The 11,488-nt window shown below is 39.0% G+C and overlaps 1 protein-coding gene across 3 annotated transcripts; it reads left to right on the top strand.

Moving 5' to 3' along the window:
- The first annotated feature begins 455 nt into the window (after window positions 1-455).
- Window positions 456-10,703, top strand: fbxo30b (F-box protein 30b). 3 transcript variants are annotated; one of them, XM_059540446.1, is made up of 3 exons: window positions 456-554; window positions 4,470-6,857; window positions 9,114-10,703. In XM_059540446.1, exons 2-3 carry the CDS (start codon window positions 4,518-4,520, stop codon window positions 9,315-9,317), a joined length of 2,544 nt encoding a protein of 847 aa, XP_059396429.1. In that variant the 5' UTR covers window positions 456-554; window positions 4,470-4,517; the 3' UTR covers window positions 9,318-10,703. The 3 variants fall into 3 exon arrangements, with proteins under 3 accessions (XP_059396429.1, XP_059396430.1, XP_059396428.1); XM_059540447.1 differs by having other exon boundaries at window positions 469-550; XM_059540445.1 differs by having other exon boundaries at window positions 495-650.
- The last annotated feature ends 785 nt before the right edge of the window (window positions 10,704-11,488 follow it).

The raw sequence follows: 11,488 nt of genomic DNA, 5'->3' as shown, positions 1-11,488 counted from the left end.
TTATATAATTATTATGATTCATATTATTATTATTATTTATCTATTACACACAAGCAATTTTGACAAGCCTGAGTTGACAAAAGAAAGTTGTTGATCAGCATCATGGTACCGACAAAGCCAGATTGGAGAGGTTTGGTTTTGCCAACTCAAAACTAATCCTGTAACTCTGAATTTGTTCAGCTACCATCATGGTACAGTCCCCAGGTTCTGCTCTTCTCTAAGAGTAAGGGCAAATACCATTTAAAGGTATTTGATCATATAAAGGTAATTTCAAAGACACAATAAACGATCAAAAACTAGTATTTTACACTTTCATCCTTTTTAAAGCATTTTTAAAAAACAACACCAAAATAATTCTACCTAATATCATTCTTCAATTTAAAATGTTTACATTTGATTGTATATAAACACATTTCTAGTAGCCTATAAATAATACCCTGCCTAAATGTCACGTCGTCACGACGCTCGGTTGTGCGTGATGACGTCATCGGCGCGCGCCCCTTACGGATTGAGCATTTTTGGACAGGATTGTTTACGTTATCATCCAGCGGTGTGTAAAGTGTCCCGTTTCATTGTAAAATCGGACAAGTGAGGAAACAGGCGAGGGGCGCGAGTGAGTAACGCGGGGAGTTAGTTGACACAGTCTGTGGGTAAGTGAGTAGTTTGTTTACGTAGACTGAAGGCAGAAAGTTCAGCTAGCTAACAGGCTAACGTAAAAAATAATAAAGTAAACCAAAGTTAAACTTCAACAAAATAAAGATCTAAATTTCACTGCCATAATCGTGAGGTCACTTTTTAACTTCATTCTGTACTAAATTAAGTGTCATGAAGTTTTTGTGGTTGCTGAAGGTTTTCAGTTTTGTCAAATGTCTGTTTATCAAAAATTAAATATTTTAAATACCAATTAAATACCAATGTGTGTTGGGAAACTTTAAAGAATAAGTTTAATGAGCTCTTAAAGGGTCTTTCTGTCTTCTTGGTTTATGGTTCGGTGTGGTGTCATTGTACAAAGACCAGTAGAACAGCAGCAACACATGAGTCAAGGGTTCGTTTAAGCTGACTAAGGTTATGTTGGATAGAATCAGACAGCATTAAAGCTGGAAGGAGTTCAAGAGGGGTATCTATCAAAATTAATGCTTTTTTTTCAGTGCACACTACATAGTTTATCAAAATCGACGAGAGAAATTAGTCATTGTAAGATTATAAATGTCTTTATAAAGTCATCAGTTCTTGTGATCGTCTTGAACTCTAACTTCCCATCTGTCATAAGGTGATACAGATACAGATAGCTTTATTAATCCCCAAAGGGCAATTCAGTTTCTACAGTACACCGTCTAGACTAGTGTTGTCACGGTACCAAAATTTCAGTATTCGGTACCGATACCAGTGAAAATCCACGGTTCTCGGTACCAATTTCGGTACCAAAGCAAAACACAAAAATATGCTAATTTAAAAAAAAATTACTTTTTAGCACTAAAAATAAAACCAATCCCATTCTTTATACTTATTTACAATTGTGTTTAAAGTTTTTCTACAAGTTATATAATTATGAAAACAGTAAACAAGTTTCACACACATTTAATTTGTCTTTTAATTTATGAAATTTAAACCCATTTTATTTTTGGTAAATAAAGGGGATTTGCTATTAAAATTAAAACATGGAAGAAATATTGTGTTTTATACATTTTTTCAACAGTAGTAGCAGTATCACATACATTTTACTAAATAATAGTAATATTTCTAGCACAATGCCTTTATGTAAAAATTAACTTTTAGGCCTAATGAATGCATATTTGTCATTTTAACTGAACTTAAGACTGGTGGTGATGCTTAAGATATTTTTGGTCATTGAGGGTTTCTGTAAAAAAATAGTAATAGATCATATTAATTATTATTAAAAGATAATACTACTACTAATTCTACTATCATACTAATGTATCTACAATGCACTATGAATTGATGAGCTGCTGGGCTCATGAATAGTAATCACGTTGTCTGCGTTCGGTCAAATTTGCTGATTTGCTGAAATCAAAACAGGGACGGTAATAGATCAGCGCCAGCCAATGAAATTGCCATTTGCGCATTAGCTCCGCCCACTACCGGAGAAACCGGTATGTCTTCTGCTTGTTCGAAAACGAATATACAAATTCTAAATGAACTCCATTATTTTGACAGGAGAAGACAACAAAGAATAGTTTACATATAGCGTGTCGATTCAGTGTGGTAAGACTCTCGCTCTCTCTCTCTTTGCATGTGTGAGAAACAGCGCTATCAGTAAAGCGACGGTGAGTCGTGCGCCTTCACAAAGAGTTTAGAGAGCATCAAATACAGTTGCGCTGTGCGTCCATTGAGATGAACTGAAAAGTTCAGATCGCTTGATGGAGAGAGAACTCTGAAGCTCAGATGCTGAAATTAATGCAAGCGTCATGCGCTTCAGTCTATGTAGTAAACAAACCCGCACGTCTCTGCCATTTATTAATTCACACAGAGACGCGCAGAACACGGATTCATATTTCAAACAACTTTTGCGGCGTAACATTTACAGATACTGGTCCATATGGAGATTTGATTTGATTAATTTATGCTAACTTTTACACATTCCATGACTGTCCATATTAAAATGTAAGTTTCATTTTCATGACTGGATTTTGAGATTCCGTCCTCGTTTTCTGCTTCGCGGTAATCATAGCGCTGAACCGGGTTTGAACGGGACCTCGGTACTACCGGGACTTAAAGAAATCTGGTACCGTCACATAAATTTTTTTTTATTACCGACTTGGTACCGAAGTACCGGGTCTTTTGACAACACTAGTCTAGACATACAACCATTCACACAGCCATAGTATGTATATAACAAGGGTAACATGATAGGGTCCGGGTCCAAGGACAGTTTATAAATAAAAAGACATCAAAGCAGAAAAAAAAAACAGCAAACAGAAAATGAATTGCACATATCTGTAGCTCCTAATGTGCATAGTGCCAAGAACAGATCAGTCCATAATTATTTCCTCAGCTCAATGTTTAACAGCATAATTGCTGAAGGAATAAATGATCTCCCATAATGGTTTGTCTTTCTAGGGGGCTGCAAGTAAAGCCGACCTGATGGCATAAGAACAAATTCATCTCCCAAAATATGATGTAGGTTCAACAGACTTTTTACTTTTTGAAGAACACGTTTCTCCCACAGAGAACTTAGGTCGCACATTTGGATTCCAATAATTTTGGAGCAGACTTTCACAATATTATTTAAACAGTTTCGGTCCTTCACTGAAATGTTACCAAACCAACAAATGAAAGAAAAAGTAAGAAGGCTCTCAATATAAGACAAATACACAGTGCACAGTATAGATTTAGAAACCCCGAAGGAATTTATCCTGCGCAATAAATGTACTCTCTGCTGGGCCCGTTTGACCACTGATTCAGAGTTCCTTTCAAACTTCAGTTGAGAATCAAAAACTGTACCCAGATATTTATAATAATTTACAATCTCCACATCCTCGCCATGGATTCTGCATACTGAGGTATTTGTCCCTTTTTTTCTATAATCGATAATGAGTTCCTTAGTTTTAAGAACGTTAAGGTCAAGAAGGCTGTCATCACACCACTTTACGAAATCAGGAAGTGCACGTCCGTGATCTGACTCTGTGCCATGGAGAAGGGACAGCAGAGCAGTATCATCAGAAAATTTAACAAGAAAACTGTCCTCTTTAAGAGACCTACAACTATCTGTGTATAAAATGAACAGTAACGGGGAAAGTACACAGCCTTGTGGGGAACCTGTGTTGGAGACTTGGGTTTTTGAAGTAACCACATTTACTAAAACCCTCTGTGTCCTATCAGTCAAAAAATTTAAGAACAAGGCTAAAAGCTGGTTGGGCAGATTAAAATAAGAAGCAAGCCTCTCAATCAAAATGAGAGGCTGCATTTTGTTAGAAGCTGATGAGAAGTCAGCAAATAAAAGCCTGGCATGAGATTTGGGTTTCTCCATATGCTTATAAAGTGTGTCCAAAATAAAAAGCTTAGCATCATCCACACCTTTATTCCTCTGATGAAATTTATCCCCCTTCCTCAAATGAGTCAAGGGGGCCAGCTTCGTTTAAGCTGACTAGGTGTGGGAGGAATCCACTACCTTGTATGATACATTTAGACAATTAATGTTTAACCCCAAAATTACTTAATTGTTGGTCTATTTACATATGCAGATGGATGGTTTGGGCCATAAACCTTTTTTGTTTTCAAGTTAAAAATAGTTGTAAAATGTGTCTTAAGATCCCCGTGCTGTCTTTGTGCCTGTTTGTGACTACTGGCCATGACACTAACGACAGACTTGTTTACCAGATATACAGACAATAAACAGTTCAGATCTACAATATTACATTTAGTAGATGCCCCTTTCTATAAAAAAAAATTACTTATACAGCTTGCATGTTGGATAATCTAATCTCAGTTTTTCTCTCATTGATTTGCAGGGGTTGAGAATCCTGCTACTACACTACTTGCTGCTGTCATCTTAAATAATGGAGGAGCCTCATATTCACTGCATGTCCTGCATAAGCAGAAGATGCATGGTCAAACCTCAACCCGGCACTTCCTGTGACCTCATCAGCTGCCCTCTTGTGTGTGGTGCTGTCTTCCACAGCTGCAAAGCAGTTGAACACAAGCTGCTGTGCCCGCTTGAAAGGGTGCCATGTCTTAACCAAAGCATTGGATGCCCTTTTACACTGGCCCGTGGCCAGATGGCAGAGCACCTTGAGGTGTGTCCTGCAGGTGTGGTGTGCTGCACTATGGAGTGGAATAGGTGGCCAGTGAACGATGAAGATTATCGTTCATATGAGAGACTGAGTCAAGAAGCAGATGAGGTGGAGCAGCTTGACATGGCACTCGCCCTTCAGGACCAGCGCACCATGTTAGCGTCACTCAAACTCGTCTCTCTTGCTCCCACCAGTGGCTCAGAGAAAAAGACTCAGGCACCAGGACAAAGCGAAAAGCCTGGCATAGTCTCAGTTGCTCAGGCTCCATGTGTGCAGGTGGAGAGTGTTGAGATGGAGCCTATGGCTGGCTGCTCAAAAGACAAGATTTCCAATGGGATTAACGGTATTAAAGAAGAACATTATGGTGAGCTCTACCAAACCACAGTAGAGACGACCAAAAGCCTGGCCGCAGCTCTCAATGTCCTGATCCACCTTAATTCTTCAGAAACCGATGGTACAGCCACTAATGCATCAGCTGGACTTACAGAGCGCAATGGTGAACTGCATGAAAAGGTGAGGATGAGAGAAGATGCCAGGTTCAGTTGTGATAAAATAGCTAGCGGAGTCAATGGCCTAAAGGAGGAGCTACAGCCTCAACAGCACCAGAAACTCATGGAACTTGGCAGAAGCTTGGCCTCTGCTCTCGGATCATTAGGAGATGCTGTCAAAGGCACTGAGACAATTAATGGTCCGATAGTAAACGACAATGGTATGCTCATTCACTCAGAAACCTTGGAGTCTGCAGATGTTGATATGAAGGATGTTAACTCAGCAGTTGATGGTGAGTCTGGGGCTGTTGGGGGATTTGATGATGGAGAAACCGCTTTAGATGTTCTTGCTCATGAGGCAACAGGTGAGTGTTGCCCAGTCATGCTGGAAGACATAGATAGACAAGGGTTCTGTAATGGCTCTCATAGTATTGTGGATGATTTAATGGAATCGACCACTGAACACCATCAAAACCCAGAGTCCCAAGGTTCTTGGGAATTTGTCGGTCCTTTAATTCCCCATAGGCCAGAGATCAGACATGACCAACAAGCTTTCTTGATCCAGGAGGCCTCTGGATCACAAGCTCCATTGCTGCAGCAGCCTATACATGCTCAGATTTTGACCATCCAGAAAGACAGTGCTGTACCAATGATGGCATTGGATTTTGAAGACAGGACTTTTGAGAGGAAACTCCAAAACCTTCAGTTGCTGCGCAACTTTATGCCACTTGCACTCAATGGACGGAAGGGGCCATTTACCGAAGTCTTTCCTCATAGAAATCCACATTGCAAAATGGAGGACAAAGCTGTGGACACATCAGATTTAGATCAGGAACCAGTGGATGACCCCATGGGACTTGGGGAAATTGACTTTACGGCAGCCGCTCTTCTGTTCTGCTTGGAGGAGTCGCCACGAGCTCGGAGGATATCGGACACAGTCTATGGGTTTGGGGGCACACGTGTTGACTTCGGCACCCAGACGTTTAGTTTCCCCGCTGCCATCTTGGCAACAAGTACGATGGTCGGCGAGGTTGCATCGGCTTCTGCTTGTGATCGAGCCGCTCCACGCCTTTCACAACCAAGTCCGTTTTGCACTCTACGGCTTGATCTTACCCTGGAGCAGCTAGTTCCTCGCCCAAGCTGGGCCCCACGTGAGGGCTCCATGTTTACCTTTGAGTGTGGCCAGCTCTTCCGTCGAGAAGAGTTCCTCTCACATTTTTGCAATGTTCATGGAGAAATACACTCTGGACTCAATGGCTGGATGGAGCACCGTTGTCCGTTAGCGTATTATGGCTGCACATACTCCCAACGCAGATTCTGCCCTAAGAATCAAGGCTCGAAGGTAGTTCATGACCGTCACCTCAGGTCCTTCGGGGTGCAACCCTTCTCAGAACCTGTGACAGAACCCAAGTGTGATCACCTTAGTGGATTGCCGTTTGAAGTACTTCAACATGTAGCACGATTTCTGGATGGCTTTAGCCTATGTCAGCTGTCAATGGTATCTCGTACCATGAGGGATGTTTGTGCTAGTCTGCTGCAGACTCGTGGCATGGTGGTAGTACAATGGGAAAAGAAGCAATATTTGGATGGAAGACGAACCTGGCAGATAAAAGACAAGGTACAGTATGTCTAAATAGTGGCAGCATGCTTATAATGTTATGTTAAACCAAGGGTGTCTCCATCAGATCCCTAGCGTCTAAGTTTGTGAATCGTAAACTGTAAGGGGGCATAGTGAGTATTGATGCTCCCTGGTTTTTGCGATGCGTTGTGGGATTTATTAGGGAGCGAAAGTTGCAGAAGGATTTCTTGATTGAGATTGAGACCTTAAAATGGCCGATTCCCAAATCAGTGCCCTGACTAGTGAACTAGGAAGCTTATTGTGAGACACCCCAAGGATGCTGCACACATGAAAAGTGAAGCCAAAACTATTTGATCACTGCAGTATGATTGGCTGCAGTATAGGTCATAAGCTCTCTATAGCCGCATTTCCACTGTCGGGCCAGTGCGAGCCAGGGATTAAAACGGGCCGGGCAGGGCTCATAGTCTCGGGCCAGTAGCACCAAGGCCAGAATAGCGCAGGGTTTCCACAGTCGGTCCTGAAGCTCCGCTGCGCTTCACTTAAACACGCCCTTTACATGCCTCTCAGGAACAACATCACACAACCCCATCATTTCATCAACAAAGAGAAGTTATCAGAAAACTAATAAGAAATAAGTCACTGGAACTATTGCGATCACAAAACAAATATGATAAAAGCGCCCGTTTGATTGCATGCTTTGTTAAATATTCAAATTCAAAAGCATCAATGCTTTACTATAGAATAAGTGATACATTGATCTTAATGAATTAATTTATCAGGACTCAAAATTAATCACACAGCAATACATGTATTTCTTTTTTATTTATTTATTTTTAATGCTTATGAAAATTGCCTGCTTATTCAGTCGAGTCTGTTTCTGTTTATTTGTAGCCACAGTAGTCTATACGTCACATTTAGAATGAATGATAATATCTATTTTTATAAAAGCTTCTGAACAAAAAACATTATTATATTTTTATGATAGGCTACGTGGAGCTAAACTCTCGAGACGAGGCTTGTGACAGATAATATAAGTTACTAAATAAATACACGATTGTGATAGAGAATAAAAAGCTGACATCTGATTTCTCCAGTGGTCATATTTACCATGTTTAATATGGTAATGTTAATGCCTAGCGTGCATAGTCTTTTACATCGCTTATAAATATTTCTGCCTTGTATGGTGATTATAATCCACATCGGATTCACGTCATTTCAAACATTTGCTGCTGACTGAAAGTGAGTTTTGAGCTCAACTTATTTAAAAAAGTTTTTAATGCTGGTGTTATAGCTGTTATCTTTCTGAAATGATCCGCAGCGCAGACGCTCTATTTTTATAAAAGCTCCCGAACAAAAATCATCATTATATTTTGATGACATATGCTACGCGGAGCTAAACTCTCAGACAAGACGACAGATAAAATATGTTACTAAATAAATACACAATTGTGATAGAGAATAAGAAGCTGACATCTGATTTCTCAAAGTGGTTGCATTTACCATGTTTACAATGGTAACGTTAATGTTTTGCGTCTTTTACATCCCTTATAAATATTTCTGTCTAGTTTAGTGATTGTAATCCACATCGGATCAAGTTATTTCAAACACTCGCTGCTAACTAAGAGTGAGTTTTGAGCTCAACTTACTTTAAAAAGTCTTTAATACCGGTGTTAAAGCTGTTATCTTTCTGAAATGATCCGCGCTGACGCTCTCCAGACACGGAGAAACTCCGCCTTTGTTCATAACCCCTCCTCTAGCCCCAGCTGGCCCGCTTTGGCCCAAGGTTTTCGTTGGGCAAAAAAACCCTGAGGAAGCCCCGACGAGGCACGATCAAGCCCCGGAAGTGACAGTGGAAACGCGATTGGCCCTTTCACGCACTAGCACGCCCGCTTTAAGCCCGACAGTGGAAACACGGCTTATGAAAACTAATTGGATATTACAAAAAAAATTATAATAATAATTCTACACTTCAAACTACCCCCCCCCCCAAATATGGTTTCTGTCAATTTTAGGTAGTTCTTATCACACTGATGTATGTTCAGTTGTTATTTTTCTAATAAGTTTGGTTTTCGTTAGTTTTAGTTGATTTCTGGGTTATTTTTTGCTAGATTTTTCAAAAATTTAAGGAAATACAGACGCGTCGTCCATCTCGTCTTAAATGTGTTAAACAGTATTTTTTTTCTGACTGTACTCTTTTCCTAATCTCAGTGAAAGAAATGATCTAAACATGTTACAAGTTCTACCGTAAAGTTATAAGTAAGCTGTAAGTTAAGTAACTGTTTTGTTTTCCTGCAGGTTTGGCGTTTCAGCACAGCCTTTAGCCCAGTTAACCGCTGGGAGTTCGCGGACATCTCTAGCATGTCAGACCATCTGAAACGTTGCCCATACAATGAAGTCCTCCGGCAAGTGGAGGCGGTTCCACTGCCCTGCATGTGCACGACCAGAGAGCTAACGCGAGACGGCAGATCGCTTCGATCTGTTCTCAAACCAGTATCATAACACTACGAAAACGTAGTTTGCAAAACATAACTAAAACACTTCAATATCTAACCTCTAAAATATAATATCACTGTGTAAATAAAAGGAACCTAAATATTTTTTGTTTTAATGTTAAGATTATTTTTTTATTAATATATCAAAGATTAATTTGAAGGTCTGAAGGGCCGTGATGCAAGGTTCCTTTAGGAAAAATGGTTTGGCTTCCTCTGACACACACCCATGCTGTCTTATCAAGACCAAGGCTGAGAGTGGACTGGTTTAAAGGAGAGTGAACATTGGTGAAACAAAGGCTTAATTTAGTGGGATTATATGAGCCTCAACCTGTCAAATAGCACTTGATTTATTTGTTTTGACACAGCAAGATAATCTCATTAAAGATGATCAGATAATGACTTCTGGATCCTGTCAGTACAAATCCACACTATAATATATTTGTATGTTTCGGCTAAGATAACGTGGTTCAGTTTTGCTCCATTTTATGGTGACATTGCAGACAGGTGCACTTCTCCCTGACCCAGGAACAGCTGTCATCATGCTTAAGAATTCAAGGGCTTGGATTTATATTGGGTTTCAGAGTAAGAGAGCTGTGCTTCTGTCCTTTTCTATCACATTGTCATAGAACAGGAGGGTTTCATTTACCACAGGTTTACAATTACCACTCTCTTAAAGGCTTTATCCAGAAATGGCACCAATGGACTTTAGTCAACTCTAAAGGACGCTCTGTATGTACTGAGGCATACATACTGAAACCTCTTGAACCCCCTTCTCCAGTACTATATCATTCAATATCAGCATGCCCACCATATATCAGCATTTAGAGTCAATATTTGCACTTTACTGAATCTTGTGGCTGTCTGCACTCTGATCCTCACTAACCTGAAGTAAACAGATGCTCTGCTATTGTGTTTCCTATTGAGTGAGCAGGGAAAGCTTAGCTAACACTATATTTGAAAACAAAGATGAGCTCTATCACTTACATTTATGTGATGTGTGACATATCTTAACCTGTCTGCATTTAAATGTGTGCTGTGAGAATATGTGGAAGCTAATATTTGAATGTGTGATCTGAAGCTAATTAAATACTACATATCGGTAAGTGTTTCTTTTAACCTTCATGGTTTATGGAAAGCTATGCAGCATTTATGTTAGGAGCTGTTTTAGGCTTCTCAAATGTTGTGTCACCAAGGGTTGTGTGATCATTTCCCTGTAATCAAAATGATGTGTTTTTTTTTTTTGGTAATGCAGTCCATATATTGTATTACTGAAGCTATGTTATATGAAATCTGTTTTTTGGTTAAGTTGATTATGATCTAAGCAGGAGAATTGCCAGTTTTTGGTTGCATGAGGTTTTTGACTTGAATTAAAAATATCTATATATTTTATCTTCTTTTTTTTTTTTGGCTCAGTGTTCTTTTATTTATTTTTATTTTTTTTAAAGTATGACTACATCCATACTTGTAAGTCTATACTCTATCCAAACTCTACTCAGAAGACCCTGGTATTTCCTGTCCGTTACACAGTCTGACTCACAAGTGTGTACTTTTATTAAAGCAAACAAAATTGATTTAAAGCAGCTAGCTATCTCAAGGAAGTAAGAGGAGAAAACATTAAATGTCGGGGTGGTATTTATTCTTCTACAGCAGAGTTGTAATCCAGACAATTTGTTTCAATTAATGCTGACCAATGCATCATAACCTTTTGTGTTGAATGTGCACTTACAAAGAATAATTCAAATATTAAAGTATATATATATATATATATATATATATATATATATATATTAAAACTGTACTTTAGATAATAGGACATGACTTAAGAATATATAATATTAATGAAATAAAAGTCCATGAGAGTTCACTTTCATGACTATTTCTTAAAACTTAAGTGCACTTTTAACAAGTCCACTTTGTAGTAATGTATTTAAAGTTAAATAAAGTCAAATTAAATGTTTTACTTAAAAGTACATTTTAGATCATTTTGTATTAATAATCGTTTTGTGTCTGTGTCGACCAACACACGTAATGTTTTTGATTATCTTTTGAGCTGTAGTGTGTTATTCAGTATAGTTTAAATTGGTATTAAATGTGATTAGTGTTACTTGAAAGTGCCTTTTTGCCTACTTGAGTAGAATTTAAGTACACCTTTATATGTAATTTCATAATTTCTTTTGA

The sequence above is a fragment of the Carassius carassius genome, chromosome 46 (assembly GCF_963082965.1).
Source record: "Carassius carassius chromosome 46, fCarCar2.1, whole genome shotgun sequence".
NCBI lineage: Eukaryota > Metazoa > Chordata > Actinopteri > Cypriniformes > Cyprinidae > Carassius > Carassius carassius.
This window is presented reverse-complemented; position numbering and strand designations above follow the sequence as displayed.

Coding starts and splice junctions, on each gene's coding strand:
- fbxo30b (XM_059540446.1), top strand. CDS start 4,518: ATGGAGGAGCCTCATATTCACTGCATGTCCTGCATAAGCAGAAGATGC. Junction 6,858..9,113: donor CCTGGCAGATAAAAGACAAG/GTACAGTATGTC, acceptor GTTTTCCTGCAG/GTTTGGCGTTTCAGCACAGC.